Source organism: Vombatus ursinus, unplaced genomic scaffold (genome assembly GCF_900497805.2).
Source record: "Vombatus ursinus unplaced genomic scaffold, bare-nosed wombat genome assembly UNPS02010320.1, whole genome shotgun sequence".
NCBI classification, from domain to species: Eukaryota; Metazoa; Chordata; class Mammalia; order Diprotodontia; family Vombatidae; genus Vombatus; species Vombatus ursinus.
In genome coordinates this window covers 3,109,773-3,135,474 of record NW_020950098.1, presented here as the reverse complement: position 1 = coordinate 3,135,474, position 25,702 = coordinate 3,109,773, and the positions used below count along the sequence as shown (strand labels likewise).

The window sequence follows — 25,702 nt, the reverse complement described above, 5'->3', positions numbered from 1 at the left end:
GAGAACAAGAGAGACAGAGTGTGTGAGAGAAAGAGAAAGAATGAGAGTGAGGATGAGACAGAGAAGAGGAGAGCGAGTGTGTGTGTGTGTGTGTGTGTGTGTGAGAGAGAGAGAGAGAGAGAGAGAGAATGAGAGAAGAGGAAGAGAGACACAGAGAGAGACAGAGAAAGACAGACAGAGAAAAGAGACAGAGAGTGTGTGAGAGAGACAGAGAGAGTGTGAGAGAGAGAATAAGAGAAAGAGAGAGACAGAAAGAGTGTGTGAGAGAAAAAAAGAGAGACAGACAGAGAGACAGAGATAGAGACACATGGCGGCAGGGGGAAAGGGTGATATCAAGAAGTTTTGAAATAAATAGAAGGGAAAAAGAGGGAGACCGTGTCAAATAGCCTCGATGGTCTCCACAAAGTAAGAAGCTCATTCCTTAGCAGAGGGGATTAGGGAAAGGATGTGAGAAGATCTGAAGAAGGAAAAGGATTTTGTAATAGCTTCTATGGGGAGTGAGATAAGGAATCAATTAGAAAAGAATAAAAGGATTATCTTGTTGCTGGGAGGGCCCAGTTGAAGTTGCGGAATGGCTGAACAAGTTGTGGTGTATGATTGTGATGGAATACTACTGTGCTGTAAGAAATTATGAACTTGATGATCATAGGAAAACATGGATAGACTTGTATGAAATAACGAAGAGTGAAATGAGCAGAACCAAGAGAACATTGGATAACGTGAATTTATAAAGCAAGGTGGCACAATGGATAAAGCACCAGGCCTGGAGTCAGAAAGACTCATCTTCCTGAGTTCAAATCTGGCCTCAGATAATTAATAGCTGAGTGACCCTAGGCAAGTCACTTAACCTCTGTTCACCTGTCTTTCTTCAATTGTAAAACAGGGATTATAATAGCACACACCTCACAGAATTGTTATGAGGATCACATGATATAATATTTGCAGAAAGTGCTTAAGATGGTATTTGGCATATAGCAGCTGCTATACAAATGTTTATTTCCTCCTCTCCTCCCCCATTTCCTCCTCTCTTACGTGAAATCTTCCAGTTTCACTCAGCAGCAGGTGAGTAGGAGCTAAGGAGAATGGTGGGGAATAAGCCAAGGCTGACCTTAGGCAAGGGATGAGTGGTCATAGGACTAGGGGTGATAGATTGAAGAGTAGAGGACAATGTGGATTTGAACTGGGGTCAAGATCTGGAAGTGACGAAAGTTAAGTTAGAAATAAAAGTAATGGCTGAAAGTATGGAGAGATGGAGGCACTGGAGGTTGTGACGAAGATGAAGAGTAAAGGAAGGTCAGAGGTTTTGCTTAAGGAGGTGGCATATTTATGGCTAATGTTGAGATACAGGCTGCGATCACTGCCACGTGTAGAAAGATTTGTAAATGAAGATGATGTAAAAATCCCATGGCTTATTGGAGGGGTGGCTACTTTCATGTTCAGAAAGACCTAGGTTTAGCAATGACCAGCCACAATTCCAAAGGACTCATGATGAAACATACTATCTATCTCCAAATAGAGAGCTGAGAAACTCAGAAATATATTCTTTTCTTTCTTTCTTTTTCTTGCTGCCTTCCTTTCTTTTTTCTTCCATCTTTCTTTCTTTCCTTTTTCTTTGCTTCTTTCTTCCTTTTCCTTCCTCCCTTCCTTTTTCTTCCCTTCCCTTTTCTTCTTCCCTTCCCTCCCTTTCTTTCCTTCCTTTTCCCTTTCTTTCTTCCTTCCCTTTTTCTTCCGTTTTTTCTTTTTCTTCTCTTTTTCTTTCATTCTTTTTCTTCTTTCTTCCCTTTTTTTTCTTTCCCTCTTTTTTTTTGTTTTGCAAGGCAGTTGGAGTTAAGTGACTTGTCCAGGGTCACACAGCTAGTAAGAGTCAAGTGTCTGAGGCCATTTCTTTCCCTTTTTTTCTTTTTTCCTTTTGCTTCCATCTTTCTTTTCTTCTTTCCTTCTCTTTTCCTCTTTCCTTTCTTCCTTCCTTTTTCTTCCATCTTTCTTTCCTTCTCTTTTTCTTTTTTCTTTCCTGTCTTCTCTCTCCTTTCTTTTCTTCTTTCCCTCCTTTCTTTTTTCCTTTCCTCCTTTCTGATACAACAAATGTGTGAATATGTTTTGCATGACTATACATATTTGTAACACGTTTTATTTTTCTTAACCTCCTCTACTGGCAGGAGACGAGAAAGACAGTTTGGAATTGAAAAATCTTAAAAAAGAAAAAATATGTAAAGAAAAAAAAAAGATGGTTTAAATCTTACTTCCGACACACAGACAATAGACCCTTAGCAGAGGTCCTAACTCATTTAGCTGCTCAGTACTCTAGAAAATGCTCTAAGACTAGAAATTGCAGAGGAGATTGATCTTCATTGGTGACTTTGCTTATCTAGGAGTTTTCTATGTTAATGAAATCATGGTACAGTCTCTATGCCTATTCTTTTTAATAAAAATAAAAATCTAAGAAAGAAAGAATCATGGGTCACATTTTAATAAAGATAAAAGTAAAGCCTTAGATTTGAGACCAAAATAGCAACTGCATAAATATAGGATGGGTGAGGTGTAGTTAATGTGAAAAAGACCTGGGTATTCTTGTGGAATGCAGACTCTAGATGAGTCAATAGTGTGGTGTTAGCTACAAGGCAAGTGTTATCTTTGTTGTTGTTCAGTCCTTTCAGTCCTTCCTGACTCTTTGTGACCCCATTTGGGGTTTTCCTGGCAAAGAAACTGGAGTGGTTTGCCATTTCCTTCTCCAACTCATTTTATAGATGAGGAAACTGAGGCAAACAGAATTAAGTGACTTGACCAGGATCACACAGTGAGTAGGTGTCTGAGGCCAAATTTGCACTCAGGAAGATAAGTCTTCTCGACTCCAGGCCCAGCACGCTATCCATTGTGTCATCTAGCTGCCCCAGTGTTATCTTAGTATGCATTAATAGAAGCAAACTATTCAGAATGAGAAATTTTATAGTCCCGCAGCAATCCTTAAAATGCCATTATCTTTATAATCACTGTAACTCCTCTGTATTCTGCTTCCATCAGATTTTGCAGTATTGTGTTCAGTTTGGGGCCCCATGGTTTGAGGAGGATGTTGACAAGATGGAGTGGGCCCAGAGAAGGCTGAGCAGAAGAATGGTGAGGGGACTGAAGACCCTGCTATAGTTGGAATTGGCGCTGTTTAACCTGGAGATATAATAGCTGCCTTTGAATGTCCAATAGGACTAACATATGGAATGAAGATAGGACTTGTTTTATAGGGTTCAAGGGCCGAAGCAAGAGCAAAAGACAGAAGCCAAGATTTAGATGTTGGCTTCACCTAAGACTTTTCACCAATGGAAGCTGGCCATGAGCAGAATAGGTTGCCTTGGGAGGCTGGGGGTTCCCTGGTACCGGGGGGTCTCTGAGAAAAAAAAAAACTAGACGAAAAATGCTTGTTGAATGTTACAGAACAGATTTAAGTTAAGATCAAGTTGGGACCAGGAGACTTCTGAGGTCCCTCTTCTCTATCTCGGCTTTACAGGCACAACTGCATTAGAAAGGGACACAGTAAGATGCATTTCATGGTTATTCCAACCCAGCAGCCCAGGAATGGCAGACAAGCCAGAGCTTTGGGGATGCAGGCTGGGGCTGAGGACCCATTTGTTCTCTGGCACAACTTGTATTTTTATTCCTCATCTAATACGTATTTCCTGGCCTATACTCTAAGCGGTTTCCTTCTTGTTTCAGATGCTTAGCTTTAAAATAAATCTTTTCAACTAACAATCATTTATTTTCTTTCCTTCCACACCGATTTTCTTCTTACCCATATACTGGTTAAAAAAGAAAAAGGAAAAAAAAAGAATAATAACCTTGTAACAAACACGCAAACCAAATTCTCACATTGGCCACGGCCACATATGTAGTGTTGTTTTTTTGTTTTGTTTTGTTTTTTCGGCAATTGGGGTTAACTGACTTGCCCAGGATCACAGAGCTAGTAAGTATCAAGTGTTTGGTCTGAGGCCGGATTTGAACTCAGGTCCTCCTGACTTTAGGGCCAGTGCTCTATCCGCTGCACCACCTAGCTGCCCTCCACATATGTAGTTTTGAATCTTTATTTGCAGTCTATCACTTCTGTTAGGAGATGGGTAATAGATTTCATCAGACACTTATCCTTTGACCCTCTGAAGAAACTCTGGTATTGACCAGGCCTGGGGCTTTTAGTTTATACTTTTTTTGGTTCACAACATAAACTGTGCCTGTTTCCCCAGGATAGGCCCTCCCCTCACTTGTTCCTGGGCTTGCCTCATCCCTGGCATGGATCAGTTCTGGACAGAACTATGGCACTCACTGGTGGCTGAGAAGTAACTTATCACCTTGCAGGCTCCTAACCCTCTGATGCTGCCTTGTGAGATGCATTTATTTCTCTGAGAGGATCAAAGTTCTAATTTAGGCAGAAGTTGTCCCTGTCCGCCCAGAAAACATCTTGATCTCTCAAGGCTCTTTATTTGGGTGAGCAAGGGCACCTCACTAAAGAAAGGACCAGTTTGTTCATGGTTCATTGAAAGATGTTCATCTAGCTCGGAAATTCTCAACAGCCTAAATCAAAATGGTTTTAGTGGTGTTCTTCTTAGCAGGGTACATTGACCCATCTCTACTTGCTCTCTCCTTCCCTCCCCCCCACCTTCATTTGTCAAAATTAGCTCTCTATGGGACAATTTGGAGGGATTCCTTCAGAATCTCAAGGATAGTTTTAAATACCTCATCCCCCTACTCTGACTCTCCCTCCCCCAATCACAAGCCAGAAAAATATTTTTTTTTTAGTAGAGGCAAGAGGTTGTGGTAGCCCAAAATCACCAAAAAAAAAAAAAGTGTCTACTATATCACACCACTAACTCATAATGAGCTTGTAGACCACTAAAACCCCAGATTATTTTCAGAGCCAGTGTCTTCATTCCACATCTATCTCCTACTGATGAAGTTGCCTATTTATACTTGTCATCAAACATTTGAATTTTATAATTCTATATAATTCTATGATACTAAATGTACTATAAAATTTAGGAGAGGGTTTGTGTGTATGTACTGATAGTGGGAAGAGAAATGGGAAGGGGTAGGGATGAGGTTAATGGAAAGAAGAATCTAAGACAAGTGTTCCAGGGCATGGGACGAGTGAATTATTGGGTCTGGGGGACTCCTGCTTGGGTAAGCCTTAAAGGAAAATCAGATCCTCTAATTTTGTTTCTTAGGCCACAGGGCATCTTGCTTCCTTTGTTTTTCTTTCCATTGCTATCATCTATTCCTCTGACCAGGATTTCTTCCCTCTCCTTACCCTCTATTCAGTAATAAATACAGCTTTTTGGAAATTTTCTATCACTTTAAAAAATTCTGACAAACAAGAGGGAAACTGTTAACTCTAGAGTGACAGCACTCCCTCCTAACTCTCTCCTCCATCCCCTTTGATTGGGTAAGAAAAGCCAAAATCGACACATTTGTTCAACAGTGGGTCTCTGTACATCAAAGACTGAAGTGAAAGCTATTCATAGGAACAGATGGGTAGAAATACAGCAGATAAAGAAATAAATGTTCAAAGGACAGAAACAGGCAATTTTCAAGGGAAGAAACATCAACTGTCAATAACTAACTGAAAAACTGTTGAAACTGTCTAAGAAAAATACAGATGATAACACTGAAGCACTAATATTCACTCAATTGGCAAACATAATTAAAAATGACAAAATCTAATTTTGCTGCCATTAAGCAGAAACAGATTCAGTACCATACTGCTAACAGGGCTGTGTATTGGTACAATAAATTTTTGGAAATTAATATGACAATAACTGACTTTATGTAGCACTTTAAAGTTGTTCAAGTATTTTACATATATTATCTCATTTGAGCATTGGGACAGGTCACGTGAGACAGGTAGTATAAGTCCTTAGTAAACATTTGTTTAAAGATTGATTTGATAAGTTAATGTGCAAAAATACATATTTTTTTTTTGTTTGTTTGTTTGTTTGTTTTTCTGCTTTTTAGTGAGGTAATCAGAGTTAAGTGACTTGCCCAGGGTCACACAGCTAGTAAGTGTCATGTGTCTGAGGTCGAATTTGAACTAAGGTCCTCTTGACTCCAAGGCCGGAGCTCCATCTACTGCACCACCTAGCTGCCCCCTTTTTAAAATACATATTTTGAACAAAATGTAATTAACTTGGAGGTTATGGTTTTCCATACAATCATCTAAAAACTGTATTTCATCATTTGAATGTTTTTGTTATCCTTACTAAAGTTTAGAATCTTAAAAAAAAAAGAACTCTTAAGTTTTGTTTTTGTTTTTTTGCTTTTTGGTGAGGCAATTGGGGTTAAATGACTTGCCCAGGGTCACACAGCTAATAAGTGTCAAGTGTCTGAGGCCAGATTTGAACTCAGGTCTTCCTGACTCCAAGGCTGGAGCACTATCCACTGTGCCATTCAGCTGCCCCTAAACTCCTTAAGTTTTATTGAGAATGTTGCCGCAGGAGGTGGGTGGGGAATGGGAGCTTAGATAGAGAACAGGAATAGGAACCCTTCCATAATGTCCAGTAGAGATCTGGTTTTGACAAATGGAGGTGGTGGAGGGGGGAGAAGAAAGAGAGATGGCAGATAGAGACTCGGTATGGTATACCACAAACATCTTTTAGTCCTCTGGTCTAGGCTGTTAAGAATTCCCAGAGGTAGATGAATATCTTACAATGAGCCACGAACAAACTGGCCCTCTCTTTGGGCTCCTCATTTTATGAGAATATGTCAGAAGTGGGATTTGAACCCAGATTGACTGACTTAAAATCTAACATTCTATTATACCACATCGCCTATTCTTAAGGAAGAAACAAAAGTGATAATGCCCTTTGACCAAGTGATCCCACCACCCAGGGCTATACTCTAAAAGGAGGTTATGAGAAGGAAAAAAAACCTGTCTATATAAAAACAATGATATAATTATATAATAATGACAAATATATATGTGTATGTAATTCGTACAGCTAGGTGGTTCAGTGCACAGAGTGCAGGACTTGGAATCAGGAAGACCTGAGTTAAAATCCTACCTCAGACACTTACTGTGTGACCCTGGGCAAGTCACTTAACCCGTTTGCCTCAGTTGCCTTATCTGTAAAATGGAGATAATAACAGCACCTACCTCTCAGGATTGTTGTGAGGATTAAATGAGATAATTTGTAAAGCACTTAGCATAGTCCCTGGCACAATGATCAGTCATTTTTCAGTTGTATCTGACTCTCTGTGACCCCATTTGGGGTTTTCCTGGCAAAGATACTGGAGTGGTTTGCCATTTCCTTCCCCAGCTCATTTTACAGATGAGGAAACTGAGGCAAATAGGGTGAAGTGACTTGCCCAGTGTCACACAGCTAGTAAGTGTCTGAGGTTGGATTTGAACTAATAAAGACAAGTCTTCCCGATTCCAAGCCCAGTGCTCTATCCACTGCACCACCTAGCTGCCTTCTGACACACAGTAAGCACTATATAAATACTAGCTATTAGTAGCAGTAAAAAATTAGGAATAATTCATATAACCAATGATCCAGGAATGTCTGGAGCATGTTATATAAATGTTATAGAATCTTATCATAAATCACAACTGACAGATACATACAAAGAAATACGGAAGACTTGCATTTTACTGAGTATTTAAATAGCATTTCAAGATTTGCAAAGCACTTTACAAATATTATCTCATTTGATCCTCACAACAACCCTTTGAGGTAGGTGCTATTATTATCTCCATTTTACAGATGAGGAAACTGAGGCAGAGACAGATGAATTAATTTGTCCAGGGTCACAAAGCTAGTAAGTGCCTGAGGCTGGGATCTGAATTCAGGTCTTCCTGACATGGAATCAAGTGCTCTATCCATGGCACCACGTACTAATGCAGGGTAAAATAAGCCAAATCAGAATTCCAATACCACAACCCTGTAAATATTACTCTTATTGTTATTAAGAATTATAGGAATAACATCTATTTTTTTTTCAGGAACACCATTTTAAAAGAAGAAAATATATAAGATGCAGACATGGGAACAAACAGGATGTTATGGTTGTGTTTGACTACTCTGTATATTTTTACATTTATTCACTTTATATCACGGATTTTTGAACTCATTTAAAAAATATTTTTGGTAACTGTATTTTAACATAATTAGCTTCTATCATAATCTTATGTATTTTATTTATTTTAAAATATTATTCTGAGAAGGGATCTATAGGCATCACTAGGCTGCCAAAGGGGGCCATGACAAAAATAAAAGTTAAGAACTCCCACTCTATATTTATGTTGTAGATCATTTACATACACACTTCTGATCTCCTCCATTAGAATGTAATGGAGGGATCATCTTATTCTTTGTACTAGTATTCTCAATGCCCAGCATAGTGCCTGGTACAGAGTAGGTGTGTAATAAGCGCTTGCTTGATGACTAATTTGTTAACACCAACGAGTGTAAAAATACACATTTTAAACAACATGTAAATAAATTGGAGATTATGGTTTTCCATATAATCATTTAAAAATTATGTTTTATTATTTGAATGTTTTGGTATTGCTTATTAAAGTTTAGAATCATAAAAATGCACCCTTAGACTTTATTGGGCAGTGTGCCAGAGGAGGTAGGTGAGAAAAGGTAATTTAGAGAATGAGAGTAGGCTTCTGGATGGGCATGAGGGAATTAGTATGCTGCCAAGGAAACCAGGCCTCAAGCTGGTGAATGTACTTTTCTTAGTACATTCTTAGTACTTTTATTAGTACATAGTACTTTTCTTAGTACCTACCAGTTCTATCACTGTCTGGCCCTGGAACAGGTAAGACAAAGGCATCTAAGACTAGGTAGGATTGGGTGGCGGTTCCATGGAATAGGTAGGAAAGAAGGGAAAGGATCAAGAGGAAATCAAAATTTCAGGGCAGGTAGTCAGCAGAGAAGAAGGATTTCTGTAGGCAGCTAGCTATTCTGAAATGCCTGCATATGAATGAGCTAAAATATTAAGAGACCTAAAGAGGTCATTCATCTTTAATGAACTGTATCCTCTGGAACTTGTGAAGTGTGAGATCTGGGCTCTTTGATTATAATAACTCACATCTCTGTAGTGCTCTACAGTTTGCCAAACACTTCATTATAATAATGCTCTAAGGTAGGCAGGTTGGTCGGTCTTTATCCTTCATTCTCAAAGAGGCCCAAAATGACATCATGATGTTGGAGTCAACGAACGGTGTGTCTGACTTGCTGACCAGACCAATGTGAGTTTGGAAGGCTCTACCACAGGTTGGGAACAAACAGTACACACAAACAGGCCTATAACTGAATTATAGAAAATGCCCAGTGTGGAAACTCCCTTCATCAATACAAATCAGCATCTGCTCATCAATTTTTATTCTAAAAGAGTTGTCTCAGGTAAGTAAGAGGCTCAGTGACCTGCCCAGGTGCACAGACAGTACATGTCAGGTCTTCTTTACTCTAAGTCTGGTTACTGTACCTTCCTGCTTCTTTAGCCCCGTTTTGCAGAAGAGAAAATTAAGACTCAGAAAAATTGTCCTGTCTTGTCTGAAGTTTAGATAAGACAAAGTCCTTGCCTTCAAGGTGATGACAAAAACTGCTGGCCAGAATCATGGGATTCAACTTATGGCTCAGTGGATATAGCACTGTTTCTGAAATAAGGAAGACCTGTCTTCAAATCTGGCCTCAGACACTTGCTTAGCTGTGTGACCCTGGGCAAGTCACTTAAGTTTTGTCTTCCTCAGTTTCCTCAGCTGTTAAATGTGGGTAACAACAGCACCTACCTCTCAGGGTTGTTGTAAGGATCAAATGAGATACTAGTAGAGTGCTTAGCACAGGGCATGGCATATAGTAGGTGCATAATAAATGCTCATTCCCTTCCCTTCCTTTATTCTTTTCCCTTGGTAACATTTCTCTGTGTGAAGACTACTGGTGGTTGATAACAGGCTGATGTTTTGATTGAACATATAACCTTCATTACGTTATCACTATGATCTGAACAAATCTGCCCACACAATGAACATGGAACATAGCCACAGTAAGGCACAGGATAATCTGTGAGGCATTTGAATAATAATTGGTGCCCTCTGACTCTCATTCTTCATTCTAGAGGTGGGAGAAACAAGGCTTATGTCAGCCCATTCAGGGAAGCATTATGAATCCCTTAAACTCCTCGCTATGGTGCTATCACATGTGTTTCTGAGGGAAATGATTAGAGAGTGATGATGCCTTTTCCTCCTCCATGACTGGAAGATATCTGTAACTGTCTATTTAAGGGAGAATCAGGGAGAATAAATGTTATCTAATGTTCTTACTTCACATATATATCTACATTCTTCATTTTGTCATTATTTATTTCCAGACGTTCTTATGGTGACTTCTTAATACATGACTAAAGAAATACCTGATTCAGAATGACACCCCAAACTCAAACAAATAAAAAATATTCCCCATGTAAGTAGTTCTCCCCATGCTAAATAACAAATAGAATTCACATTGAGTGTGATCCTGACAGAGTCTCTCTATTGGAAAACATTATGCAATCATACCTGCCACATCAAACTCTATTTCCAAAGTGACCTTGCTGGTGATGGAGGAATCTCGGAGAAGCTGACTGGCTTCCTCAAATGTGCTGTCTTCGGTGGGAATTCCATTGATCGCCATCACCCTGTCTCCAATTTGCAGTACTCCACACCTAAATTCACGACTGTATGTTAGAGGTCTGATACAGAAGAGAAAGGAGTGCACAGTGACCAAGTTAAGAGCCCCAAACCAATTGAATTAGAACTCTAATGAACCATGGTTGTAATTCAGTTCTTTTTGCCTACTGTAATCTGTATCATACAATATTAGGTCTGTAGCAGGTGCCTTGCACGAATACAGGCAGTGGCCAGAAAAAAAAAATGCAAGAAAGGAGATGAGAGTACTGAAGTGTCCCAAAGAAGTAATGAATAATTCAGCTTGGTAGTATCTGCTATGATTGGATCCGAACTAATACACAGCAGTGATGAATGTGCTTTCCCCAATGGCATAAAAATTATTAAAGTTTAAACTTCAGAGATTTTCTCCCTTTAATTAAAATAGCCTCCAGTCCCCTGATGGGAAAAACTACGAGATAAAGGCACCAATGCTTGTTATTCTTCTCAGACTCGATCAAGAACATCAAATTTTATTGTCAGAACAGAGAGTTCATTACAGTCTGCATTTCCTGCATGCGGCAGTGTTCCATAAGTTAATAGCCATCCGACAGCATCCAGCACCAAACTTCCTGAGCAAAGCAGAGAACACAGGTGCCCTCATCTCTAAGCGTCTCACCTTTCTGCTGGGCTGTCAGCTTCAATATAGGAGATCAGTGGTGGAGAAGATAAAGTCTCGGTGGCAAATACACTGCCCTGGAGCTGTATGCCAAATCCCACGACAGGATCGGCGGTCAGCACTACCTCTGTAGTTTCAGTGTGGACGACCTGCCCAGCCAAGCCAACAGTACTGGAGGCCAAAGACACTAGAAAGGAAAGCACATAAGAGGAAGGAACTCGTAAGTACAGACAGATCAAAGAAATCCAGGTGTGTTCGAGGATACGTTCCCCTCCCTCAATGCTTATTGATAACAGTTTAAATTCTGGGCTCACTAGCAAAAATTTCAGAAAGGGTCCTTTATGATTTATTAATTGCAAGACAGACAAATCTCTACTGCTTAATCATTTCATCTCCTTCCTGGTGGGCCTCCTAGTTTCTCTTTGTAGGGGCACAACCACAAAATGGAAAGAGCAGTAACAGCTGGGAGACATTCTAGTCATTGTTTAACCTTGACCAAACCTCTTCATCTCATCTGTAAAACGAGAGCTGAACTAGATTATTTCTAAGGTTTTTTTTTTTCATCTGTAAAATTCTATGCCCATGCTTACTGAGTTTCCGTAAACTAATAATTTTATTTTCACCATTAGAGAGGGAAAAAAAAAATAACCCACTGATCCAAAGCCCAGTGTCTGGGGACACAAATTTATCTTGGTCCATAGCATTACGGCTGTACAAACTCTTCTAATGCCCAAATTATACCCATTAAGTAAGTATTCTTCTCCTCCCATTATTTCAAATGTCTGTCGACCTACTTCCTCAGCTTCCTAGAATCAACATTTGTTGCCCTAGGTAAAAGACCTTTTCTTTTGCTATCTCCTCTTGTATTTTCATTCTTAGCTAGTTCAGCCTTACTCCAGTCCAGGCTCACTCCATCCCCGATACCTTTTTTATTATCTTCCCCCAACCCCAAACTCTGCTGTCTGTGATGGACAGACTCCAGCTCTTCCTTAAGCAATTGTTCTTTGGCTGTGCTAGCTCCATTGAAAGTGATTTCTTCTTCTCTTCTTCCATTTCTTCTAATTTATGGGTAAAGCTATTTAGCAATGTCTTGGGTACTCACTACAATTTTTAGACTACTGTTAGTCAACATCAGTCAGCAAACGTCTTTGTTTGACCTCTGCTTATACCATCCTCTTCCCTTCCTGTTATTTACAGACCTCTAGAATACTCTCCCTTCTTAATGACTTCAGTACCTGGCTCACAGATTTATTCTCCACCCTTATCCCTTCTATGTTTCCGGTGAATTTTACCTTCATGGCCATGACCCTCTCTTTATAGCTGCTGAATGCACTCATGTCCATTGACCTTCACCCTCACTCCAACTCAGTTTATCAATCATAATTCAGTAGGACTTCAGACCAGCTCCATTTTCAAAATCTCAAACTCTGAAATTTTCATTTCTGACCACAAACTACTTTATATTCCAAGTCTCTCCTTCTCTCTTTCCTACTGAAACTCGTTGTCTACCATTTTGACCTCTAGCTTCTCAAAGCCATCCTCTGACTTTTACTGGCCTTCTTCTCCAATCTGGATCTAAGAACAACAACAATTAACAATAACAGTAAAAAGAATAGTTGTTAGCATTTATGTAGCAATTTAAAGTTTGAAAAGTGCTTTACATATCATCTCATTTGATTCTCACAACCATCCTGTGAAGTAGATGCTATTATTATTACCCCATTTACAGACAAGAAAATTGAGGAAGAAAGAAATTGTGTGACTTCCCCACAGTTACATAAGTATCTGAGGCTGGATTGAAACTCAGATCTTTTTTAAACTCTATGTCCAGCACTATCCACTACTTCATATAACTGCCATGATCCCATGGTTAACAATTTTAATTATATAATTGAATGGAGTAGAATAGAATACCCTAGAACACCTTTTCCCTTAGTCATTTGTTATATAGGCATAATTCTTTTTATTGTGCCTTGCAGATATTGCTTGATTTTTATTTTTTTGCAATTTGAAGGTTTGTGGCCACCCTATATCAAGCAAGTCTATCAGCGCCATTTTTCCAACAGCATGTGCTCACATCACGTCTGTCACATTTGGGTAATCCTTGCAATATTTCAAACTTTTTCATTATTGTTATATCTGTTATGGTGATCTGTGATCAGTGATCTTTGATGCTACTATTCTAATTGTTTTGGGGCACCATGAACTGTGCCCACATAAGACAATGAACTTATCTGGTAAATGTTGTGTGTGTGTTCTAACTGCTCCACCAATTGGCTGTTCCCCATCTCTCTCCCCTTCCTTGGACCTCCCTATTCCCTGAGATACAACAAAATTGAAATTAGGCTAATTAATAACCCTACAATGACCTCTATGTGTACAAGTGAAAGGCAGAGTCAACCGATGCCATAAACTTCATCATCGTCTTATTTTAAGAAATTGCCCCAGCCACCCCAACCTTCAACAACAACTACCCTAATCTCTGACCATCAATATCAAGGCAAGACCCTCCACCAGCAAAAAGATTACAACTCACTGAAGGCTCAGATGATGGTTAGAATTTTTTAGCAATAAAGTATTTTTTAATTAAGGTATATACTTTTTTTAGACATAATACTATTGCACACTTAATAAAGTACAGTCCAGTCTAAATATAACTCATATGTAATGAGAAAACAAAAAATTCGCATGACTTATTTTGTTGCGATACCTTATTGCAATAGTTTGAGACCTGTAATATCTTCAAGGGATGCCTGTATCCTTGCCAATGCCCAATCCTGATTCAATCCTGCTTTCTTTGCTTCTGAGCTATTAAAACTTAGGGTATGGGGTGGGGAGGAAAGGAAACTCTGCTAAATGGGCCCCTTAAAAATTAATTATATCTAACTTCAGCAGGGCCTTTGTTCCTTTTTTTTTTTTTTCAATCCTTTCATTTGCCTCCTATTGATTCCCTACCACATTCTTCTGGTCACTTTCATAGAAACTTTTCACTTTCCTCACACCCTAAATCTGCATCTCCAGCCCCAACTTCTTCTCCCGTTAAGTTTTACTGACATTTCAAACTTTACAGATCTAAACTTGAATTACCCTTCTTGCTATCTAATCCTGCCTCAGACTCCTTCTAGTTGTGTGACTCATGACAAGTCACTTAACCTTTGTGAGACTCAGTTTTCTAATCTATAAAATCGGGATGATAATAATAGCCCCTACTTCACAGAATCGTTGTGAGAACAAATGAGAAAATAAACATAAAGCACTTCACAAAACCTTCAAGCACGACATGAATGCTATTGTTGTTATCATTTTTGTTATTATTTCATTCAAAGATACTCGCATTTATCTAGAATCAAAAGCGGGGGTCATTCTTGGTTCCTCCCTTTCTCTGGATCTGCTCCTATTTGGCGAGCTACCAAATTCAGGCAATTCTACCCTCACAACATCCATCTTCACTCATCTCTGTTTTCCAAACCTCCATCACCACCTTAGTTCAGCCCTCACTGATTCTCCCCTGAACTATGGTGGTCACCTCCTAACTGGCTGCCAATGTCTCCAGTACCTCTCTCCAGTCTGAAAATGGGTATGTGAGCTTTTCCAATATTCTTCAGAAAGTGTTACTAAATTAAGTTCACGGCACTGAAAAATCACATGTTGTAAAATTGTTCAAGGACTTTTCAGCTCTAGGATGCTACAATCATCTCCGAGGATGTCTTGGGATTTACTGAAATTTGCAAAAGGAGCTTTCTGAAAACTGGTGCAAACCGATGAAACTCATACATACTGAATTCCCGAAACCTACTGCCTGTTGCGAGTCACTGTCAAATACAGGAAGAATTAGAAAGAGACCAGGAATGAAAAGATGAATTGAAGATTTCCATATAATGAAGCAAAAGAAGGAATGAACTTGTGCGAAGTAGAAAATGACAGGAGTATGGTTACTGAATTTCATCAATAATGACCAGGTAGTTAAGTTGTGGAGGGGAAAAAAGATGACATGTAAATTACAAACCTATACAAACCAAGAATCTGGATGATCAATTAAACTCCTCCTTCAGTCACCATTGAAAGCAATTGAGTTCTGGCCTCAGTTAGAAACACTTTTGTTTATTCACTAATTAGAATGGAATATATTCTGGAAACTCTCTGCTCAATTGTTTGTATCCCAAATACATTTCCATATATTCCTCACTTATTTCTACTGGATCTAACCATAAATAAATATCCATATCTAGGCAGTGTGGTATAAAAGAAAAAATAACAACAATAATAATAACATGCATTTTAAAGTTTGTAAATTATGCTGTAATTTAGGTATTGTCTCATTTGAACCTCACAACAACTTGGTGAGATAAGATTCCAAGATTTATTAATTCTCATTTTACAGATGGTGAAACTGACGTAAAGAGAGGTTAAGCGACCTGCTAAAAATTCCCCTATTAGACTGAGGGCTCCTTGACAGAAAAGACTGTCTTTTACCTTTCTTTGTACACTCAGAACTTACACGGTGCCTGGCATATAGTGGCACATAATAAACGTTTCACTGACCAAAAAACCTAGGAGGTATCAGAAGTGGGATTCAAAACTAGTTCTTTCTGACTTCAAATCCAGCACATTGTATTTACTACAATGTACTGCAGGGCTAGATGTGGAGTCTGGAGGGACATGGATTTGAAACTTGTCTCTGATATTAGCTACAGGGCCATGGGCAGATCACTTAATGTGTCTCACCCTCAGTTTCCTGATCTGTAAAATGGAGATAAGAATAATTATATTGCCTAGCTTTCTGGGTTGTTGTTGGGATCAAATGGGTTAAAATAGTACTTTGTAGACCATAAAGCGTTATGTAAATATCTCCTATCATTATTATGTGTGTGCATAATAATTGTGTTCCTTGAATTTAATCCTTCATCTCCCATCTCCCCCCACACACTTGCTTATTACATCCCCCTAAGGCCTGGAATATGTTTCCTTCACAACTCTTATTTCTTATCTTTCCTCAAGATTCTGCTCAGGCACCATTTCTTTGGAGACTTCTCTGGTCATCCCAGTTATCCAACTTCTCAAATTACCTTGTATTTAATTATTTGTTTCCATGTTGTATTCCCTATCCTTCACCTCCATCCCAGAAGAACATATGAATTTTTTGAGGGTAGAGGGTGTTCTGTTTTTATCTTTATCTTTTTTATCTTCTGTTTTTATCTTTATATTCTTATTATCCAGTACAGAGCCTTGCATTGCAGGTAAATAAATATTTGCTGAATTGAATTGTTGCCTTCTGTAAGGCACTTAAGTTTTTATTTCATACTATAGTTTTCTCTTTATGTTGTCATAAACCTAGATCATAAGCACAATGAGGACACAGGCTGGGTCTTTTCTCAATTCTGTACCTTTTCTCACCTCCAATTCCTCTAGGATAGTACGCTACTTAAGGTACATCCCAACCAAACATTTGTTAAATTGAATTTAGCAAGGCAGTTAAATGATTTGGTGGATAAAATGGTGGGTTTGGCGTTGGGAGGACCCGAGTTTGAATCCTGCCTCAGACATTTAATAGCTGTGTGACCCTGGGCACATGACTTAAACTTCTTTCAGTCTTTGTTGTGGTTGGGTCATTTCAGTTGTGTCCCACTCGTTGTGACCCCATTTGGGGTTTTCGTGGCAAAGATACAGGAGTGGTTTGCCTTTTTCTTCTTCAGCTCATTTTACAGATGAAGAAACTGAGGTGAACAGGGTTAAGTGACTTGCCCAGGGTCACACAGCTAGTAAGTGTCTGAGGCCACATTTGAACTCAGGTCTTCCTGACTCTTAGGCGTAGTGCTCTATCTACTGCATCACCTAGCTGCCCTCTTTCAGTCTAAGTTTCCTTATTTGGGAAATAAGGGTATTGGACTTGATCACCTCTGTAAGATCACCTCCTGCTCTAAAGTTACAATCCTGGAATCTGAATGCTTGGACTTAATGAGAGAGTTGAGAAAAGAAAGAAAGAGCAAAAACAGCTTTGTTTTTCCAAAATCAAAATCCTTTCTAAACTTTTAAATTAAAATTAAGTTTAAATTTGAATAATTTAAATTTAAAATTCATTAAATAATTTAAATTTTAAGTGAAATTTAATTAATTAAATTAATAAATAATTGATATAAAATATTAAATTAAAAATTAATTTTGGACAATCCTGAAGGTCATTACGCAGATAAGTATGAGCTTTTAAAAAGCCTAGAAGATGATTCGAAACATTAAAAAAATCTTACCACAGCCTGATTCGATTTTTGTGTTTTAGGATTTTATAATTTAGGGATCAATAACCTTGTTAGATTTGGATGGGATGCATGAGAATTAACCTATGGGAAGAGGCCACTGATCACGTGTAACTCTCTGGCTTTAGCAAGAGAGATAAGGATGTTGGTGGCTGCTAATAGCTTCCTTTTCTACTTTGGGAACACAGGCAGACAGGGCACCAGGCAGGAGGAGGCATCTCCAGGACCATGCCAAGGCAGCTGCACAATTTGAGCAGTGGGAGGGGCCTTCAAGACCACTTAGTCCAGCCTCTGCAGGAAAGGAATCCTTGCTATAATACTGAGTAATCCAGACTCAGCTTGAAGATCTCTAAGGGGAGGAAATTCACCATCTCTTGAGGCTCATTCCACTTTTGGACAGCTCTACCAATTAGGAAGTTTTTCCTGACATGGAGCGCCACACCCACTACATCCCAGGCCATCGCCCCGTCATTTTGACTTTTGTCTTGCCCTTGGACTACAACGAATTAGAAAGACAGAGTGAGGCTGATGATTTTGCACAACTGTGCCTCACTTAACTCCAATTCATGTACAAATGAAGACATCACCTGTGGTGTCATTGGTCCTCTTTGAAAACAAAGGACAAGGGGCAGCTAGGTGGTGCAGTGGATAGAGCACCGGCCCTGGATTCAGGAGGACCTGAGTTCAAATCCAGCCTCAGACACATAACACTTACTAGCTGTGTGACCCTGGGCAAGTCATTTAACCCCACTGCCTAGTTAAAAAAAAAAGAAAGAAAGAAAGAAAGAAAAGAAAAGACGAATAACAACAAATTTGAGGAGCAAACCAGATAAACTTTTATCCAAGTCACCGATAATAATGTTGAGCAGCAAAGGGCCAAGTGCAGAACCCTGGAGTCAAACCCAAAGAGAAACCATTCATAAGGAACCCTATGGGCCACATACTGACTTAGAAAACCACACATTAATATTATCTATGTTTTATTGTATTTTATTTACTTTGTTAACTATTTCCCAAAATAATTCCCAATTGAATTTTTATTTACTTTGTTAAAAATTTCCCAATAACAATTTGTTAAATATTTCCGAATTAATCTGGTTAGGGAGGCACTGGGTACTACTGGCAGGCAGCAATACAGGGAACATGTTTGATACCTCTGCCTGGGGTGTTCCTTTGGAGACCTCTTGTTACCTTGATATTAAGCCATTAATAATAATAATAATAATCACTAACTACATAGAACCCATGTGCCTAATTATCACTTCATTTAATCCTCACAACAACCTTGGGAGGTAGGTACTATTATTACCCCCATTTTACAGCTGAGGAAACTGAGGCAACAGAGGTTAAGTGAACTTTGCCAAGGGTCACACAGCTAGTAAGTATCTGAGGCTGGATTTGAACTCAGGTCTTCCTGAATCCAGGTCCAGTGCTCTTTGCCTCCTAGCTCCCCTTCTTTGAATCCAGCCAGTTCTGAATTCAACTGATTATTTCATCTTCTAATCCAAACCTCTCTATCTCTTCCTCAAAAACAGTATGAGCTATTTTATCAAAAGCTTTGCTAAAATCTGGGTAAATTATAGCCGCAGCATTCCCCTCATTTCTCAGTTTAGTAATCCTGTCTGAAAAGGAAGGGACGTCAGTCTGGCCCCGTCTGCTCTTGCTGAAGCCTCCACGCTGGCTCTGCTGCCCTTTCTACATGCTCGACTGACTCATTCTAGAATTTCCCCAGGAACTGTAATCAAGCTCGCTGATCTACAGTTTGCAGATTCTGGCTCTCTTCCCTTTTTGAAAACTGAGAGACGTTTGCCTTTCTCCAGTCTCATCGTACCTCTTCCATTTTTCCATGATCTTTCACAAATCACTGACAGTGGCTCAGCAATCACACCAGTCAGATCTTTGCAAACTGGAGAATGCCTTTCATCTGGTCCAGGTGATTTTAATTCATCAAGGACAGCTAGCTACTCTCTTACTCTCTATTGCCTTACCTATCTCAGGCATCAACTGCCTGTTGGTCATTTTTCTTCCACATAGTTCCAGGGTAAAGGTCATTCCTCTTTTCAGAGGAAAGAGAAACAAAATAAGAATGGGACAGCTCTGCCTTCACTCTGTTGTTAGTTATCATTGTTCTATCTACCCCTTGCAAAAAAAAAAGGTACTTGCAAAGTCACTGTAAAAAGCATATTATTGGAAGAGAAAAGTTCAGTACCCACTTCCATCATTCGCTCCTTTTTTACTGAAGGGAGTGAGGTCAGGATCCTAACTTTTCTCATCCTCATATTCTCCCGTATGGATTGGCAGTAGCAGTCTTATGGACTGGCTCCAGTTTCTATTTCCTGATTCCTCTTCAGTGGAGTTGGGCTACTGGGTTTGCTCTCCAGAGAACGGCAATAAACAGGCACTACTGGTTGCCACACCCCTACGAGACTGGCTTTGTTCCGGCAGCTCAGAACAGAAGCCAGGAAGTGCTGACTAGATCCACCATTTCTCAAGGCTGCCATTACCTTGAATAAGCATGCCTTCTCAGTCCTGAGAATTACAAATTCTCTGGGGTGGGATGGGAAAGGATAGTAGGGTTGGGGATCAGTTCTCAAAGCTCTATTACACAAAGATGATAAACTACTTACAGGGGCTGGGGACATTCTGTACAGGTTAGGGAACATGGGCAGGAAGTTTTTGAAAGTGACCAAGTACAATCTTCAAAGACCCGGCCCCACAGCTTAATAGTTTCTGTTGTTCCAGTACATATATAGCACTACAAATGCCTTTGTGGTGCATCATTTAGGAGAATTATTATTCTAATAAACTGAGAAGCATTTATTAAGCACTTAATATGCTCCAGGTGATGGGGTTAAAAACTAAAAAAAAAAAAAAAAAAAAGAGAGAGAAACAGTGCCTGCCCTCAAGAAGCTTATATTTTATTATCAAAGGACATGTACACATATGGCATATGCATAATACACACAAAATAAATGCAAGGCATTTTGGCGGGTGGGCATTAACTAGCAGCTGGAGGGATCTAAGGCCTCATGTAGGATGTGGAGCAGGTGTAGGACCTGAGCTTTGACGGAAGCTAGGTTTGCTAAGGTGAACCTTTGCAGAGGTGAAGTTGAAGTATCATTCTGTTGGTGTGCTAAGCCACATGATATAGTGGGAGAGACATGTTCCAATGGAAAGAATGTTGGATTTGGAGTCAGAGGACCCGGGTTTCAGTCTTGGTTCAACTATTAAACTATCTGCATGGTCTTGCATAAATCACTTCATCTTTTTAGGGTTCAAGTTCTGCATCTTTAAAATAATGGAGTTGAACCAGAGATGTCTAATTTCTCTTCCAATTCTAAATTTTATTATCTCATGTGACTTTCTAGCTCTGTGACATAAAACATGCTGTGGGTTTTTTTGGGGGGGGCGGGGTTTGTCTCTTTGCTGACAAAAATAAAGAATTTTAAAATATTGGATGAGAGTGTTTTATTCTTTTCGGGCTGGGCCACTGTTTTGTATTTCAGCCACGTGTGAGAAATTTGCATTTTACAGGCGATAGTATCAATTTTTCACCAGTATACAGAGAGACTTTTATTTTATTTGTTGTTACTGCTGTTATCTTCCATCCATAAAGAATGGGGGAAAAAATGTCAAAACTAAAATAAAGAGGAGGAAATAAAGCTGGCAAGAGTCACAATAAACTTTTTATTATTAGTTAGTTGTTCCTGAGAAAACTTGTCACTCATATCATTTCAAACCTGTGGCAGTAAAAGGTTCATAGCATCCTATAACATTCTTTTATTGTCAGAATTTGGGATATTATTAATTTTTCAGATGTTCCTGTATAAGTGCATATAAATAGTAGCAGCATTTGATCATCATTACATATTTAGTTCTTAATTTTGTTAACTAGACCTTTATTATTGTATATATTATATATTATTATATATTGTATATATAATAATATATTATTACTTTATTGATATAGGGAGCTTCTGGTGAGGAACTTTCTCTGCCTGTGTAGACTGATATCTACCCAAGTCACACCCATTTACAACTGGGTGGAACTCCAAGCTGGTCACGATCAACTACAGTTGCAACAATCTTCCTACCCCATCTGCTAAGTAAAGGAAACGATCCCATCTCCTTTCAGTTTTTGGGGAATCAGTCAATTCTTTCTACAAACCCTTATTAATTAGAGTTGTATAGGGTACTGAGGGTTTAAATTATCTACCCAAGGTTAAGTCAGTAAGTGGCAGTCTTGGTCTCAAAATCAGGAAGACCTGAGTACAAGTCTTTATCTGCTATGCCACATTGTCTTATAAATTTATTATATGATTAAAACAGATGCAGACATATGTACTTTTGCAATACATTAAAACAAATCCTTTCAGTATATTCTTTTAAAATAACAAATTCTGGCTAATGGCCAAAAGGGTGAGTAGGGAATTAGCAAATTAATGGATTGTTGTTTTGCTTACATTCCTATCTGAAGAAGAATCATTTACTAATCTAAGAACAATTTTGAGTTGATTAGAGGAAAACGACAGAGCTTGAATTCTTTCCATGAAATTAAATATGCTTGAAAACCAATGCACATTTTCTTTATCTTATGTCCACTAACCATGGAGGAATTTAACTGGGAAGAATTTCTTGCTAAACATAAATAACAGCCTTTAAAATAGAAATTCAAATGGAAACTTAGTCATTTTTCTTAATGTTTTTCCTTGTCATGGGCATGAGCCCATGTTTTCTAGTGATTAGCATGGTATATATGTACATGGTACATATTCATGGTATTCACATATATATATATGTACATGGTACATATTCCATATTATCCATATTGACAATATCCATAAAAATCAATATGGTAATGCACATGGGTAAAATCATTTTATATAAGTAACTAGCAAAATATCTTCTGCTGACTCTGAAGATATCACAGGTAGGATAAAAACAAAGGTAAAGGTAACAGCACTTTGTAGGATGAAAGGATCATAGATTCAGAACTAGAATGAACCTTGAAGGTCACCAAATCCACTTTATAGATCACCAAATCCATTACTTTTATAGATGAGGAAACTGAGGCTAGAGGTTAAGTGACTTGCCCAGGATGACACAGGTAGCAAGTCTCCAAGGCAAGTTTTGAACCCAAGTCTTCCCAAATTCAAGTCTAGTGCTTATTTTCTTTTTGTCTTTGTATATCCAGTACCTTACATATAGTAATGCCTCAGTATATGTGCATTATTGAATCAGGTTTTTTAAAAAGTTAGAAGGGAACAGAGAGTAAACACTTTTTTGTCTGTTAATTTATTTCTACTTTGTTCAAATGTGCCATATGATATATTGAAGTTTTTGCGTATTATTTTATTCTCTAGTTTTGGCGACAGTAAATCGAAAGTAAAAAAAAAGAAAAGGTAAAGATACAGCATCTAACATTTTCCTGTGGTAAAATGATAAAACCAGTATGTTTATCATAATATTGTTATACTTGACAGGCCAGGAAAAAATGCGGAGTGAGAGAAATTTTTATATATGCAATTTGCTTGAATGCTAAATAGTTGACTCAGAAGTATTTAGGAAAAGTTCCAGATTCTAAAAGGTACTTGCTTCCAACTTTACAGAGCTCAGTCTCCCTTCTGTTGTTTTATCCCTCCTTTGCTGTCATACTAAATTTGTTGTCATATTAAATGATGTCATGCCATTTACAACTGAGGGGAATTCCTAGTTGGTCATCATCAGATGACAGTGGCAACAACCTTATTACCCAATCTAGAATCAAACGAAATGACCCCATCTTCTTTTAGTTTAGTTTTTTTTTTTTTTTTTTAGGTAATTTCATTCCATTTTCACTCAATAAATACTTAATAAACACTTACCGTGCACAGAGGCCCTGGGAGAGGATAAAAAGTTTAGATTAAAAAAAAAATCCCTGTCTACCCAGAGCTCAGAATCCTTTAAGGACATAAGAAACAAACATGAATAACTATAATATAGATGGTGAGTACATTAAGAGTTTGAAAAACAAAGCGCTACATGAAATCCAAGGGGGAAAGGCCCTTACAAAGTAGGGAAATTGGGGAATGATATTAATTATAACAACATCTGACCCATATAGCACTTTCAGGTTTGCAAAGAGTTTTGCATATGCGATGGAAGTCAAATACGCTCAATGGAACACGTGCATGGAGCTAAGCTGAGTGTTGGGGTGATACAGCAATACTTGAACCCCTTGATGGCAGAAGGACAAAGAGTGTGCATCAAAGACAAGTGGCTGCTACACCAGGAACAAACACTTACTCAGTAAGTTGGTTTTTTTTTTGTTTGTTTGTTTGTTTTTGCTAGGCAATTGGGGTTAAGTGACTTGCCCAGAGTCACACAGCTAGTGAGTGTTATGTGTCTGAGGCCGGATTTGAAGTTAGGTTCTCCTGAGTATAGGACTGGTGCTATATCCACTGCGCCTCCTAGCTGTTTCAGTAAATTTCTTGCTCTCTTCGTCCTCTCTCTTGAATGTGGGCCCTGAGACTCTACTCAGCTCTCTCTTGAATTTCTTGTTGGGAGTGGGGAGGGCTCCGTAGCTCCTAAGGAAGATGTAAGTACATAGCAGCAAGCATGCGTACTGTCTAGTTGAGCCTAAGCCTAGACCTCGGACCTCTGGCTGTCTTTTCTGCTTTCGGTTTCTTTCCCTGAGTGCAGGGAAGCCTAAGACGGATGTTTTCAGCCTTGACAGCAACTTTGGGAGTTTAAGAGTTGGGTAGCTCTTGGGTTCCTCAAATGAGTACTGGATGACTTGTGGGAGGTACTCCCTGAAATAACTTCTAGGAAGTTATTTCTAGGAACAGAAGATGACCCTTCTAGGAACAGAATGATGCTTCTAAGAACAGAAGATGACCCTTAGGAAGAGAATGGGCCCAAGCTATGCTCTGGTTTGTCAAGGGGTATGCACCTCTAGCAAATTTTTCAGACCATGCTCATAAAAGTGAAATGGCTGTTCATCAATTCACTTTCTTCCATATTCAGCTTAAATCCAACCTTCCGTAAGTTTTTCCCAGTAACACATTAACCCCCACTCCTAGTGCCTTTCCTCCAAGATTACCTTCCATTTACATCATATATACCTCTTATATACTTAGTTATTTGTATGGTGTCTCTCCATTAGAATGGGAGTTCCTTGAGAGTAAAGAATGTATGTTTGCCTTATTTTGCATCTCTGATACTAATCACAGTGCCTAGCACATAGTAAGTATTTAACAAATGCTTGCTGATGGATTGATTTAGGTCTCACAATCCTATAAAACAGAATATTGTCATCCAGATATCATTCTCTTTTTACAGAGGAGAAGACTGATTTTAGAGAAGTTAAGTGCCTTTCTTATGGTCACACACTAGCATCAGAAGTGAGATTTGAAGCTGGATTGTCCTTACAAATCTAGCATCCCAGACATTAGGGTATCAGGGTAAAGAAGATGATAACCTGCTCCCTGGCCCTAGCACCAACATTGAAGTCCAAATTAATATAAGAGATTTGGCAACACAGTATAAATTAAGTATATAAAGATAGAAGTGACAATGGGGTGGGGATGACATGAACATAGCTCAATTAATTGGAGCAACCTTCTTAAAAGTGTAAAGCAGAGGGTGCCCTATTTAATCATCTAGTTTCTCAGTATGCAGCTCTGAATGAGGTATTCACTTGGATCACTTCTCCCCTCCACACAGCATAAAAGAAGTCCATTAAGGACATGGCATTTGACTTTAAAGAATAGGTAGGAATTCATCAGGCAGTGATGGTATGGAAAGGCATTCTAAGCACAGGGAGCAATCTGAGCAAAGGTGAGAAACTGAGAAAGCACAGTGCACCTTTGAGAAGTAGAGAGCTGGGGGTAGCTAGATGGCTCAGTGGATAGAGCACCAGCCCTGCAGTCAGGAGGACCTGAGTTCAAATCCAACCTCAGAAACTTCCTAGCTCTGTGACCCTGGGCAAGTCACTTAACCCCCATTGCCTACAAAATTAAAAATGAAAAAAAGAGAGAAGTAGAGAGTAGTCCAGTTTGGCTAGAGAGTAGACAGGAGGCAATATGATGTAAGGCTAGATAAGTCAATGGTGGGACAGAAAGGGCCATTCACAAGAAACGCACACTCTCCTCTCTATCCGTCATCAGC

The 25,702-nt window shown here is 38.9% G+C and overlaps 1 protein-coding gene across 4 annotated transcripts in view; it reads right to left on the bottom strand.

Moving 5' to 3' along the window:
• Nucleotides 1–25,702, bottom strand: part of GRIP1 (glutamate receptor interacting protein 1) — a 790,436-nt gene that overhangs the window by 111,176 nt on the left and 653,558 nt on the right. For all 4 annotated transcript variants that reach the window (XM_027854162.1, XM_027854159.1, XM_027854160.1 and 1 more), the window contains 2 exons: nucleotides 11,304–11,490; nucleotides 10,538–10,683 (listed from right to left, as the gene is read on the bottom strand). In XM_027854162.1, the coding sequence (XP_027709963.1) occupies nucleotides 10,538–10,683; nucleotides 11,304–11,490 (333 nt within the window). The remainder of the gene's footprint in view (nucleotides 1–10,537; nucleotides 10,684–11,303; nucleotides 11,491–25,702) is intronic.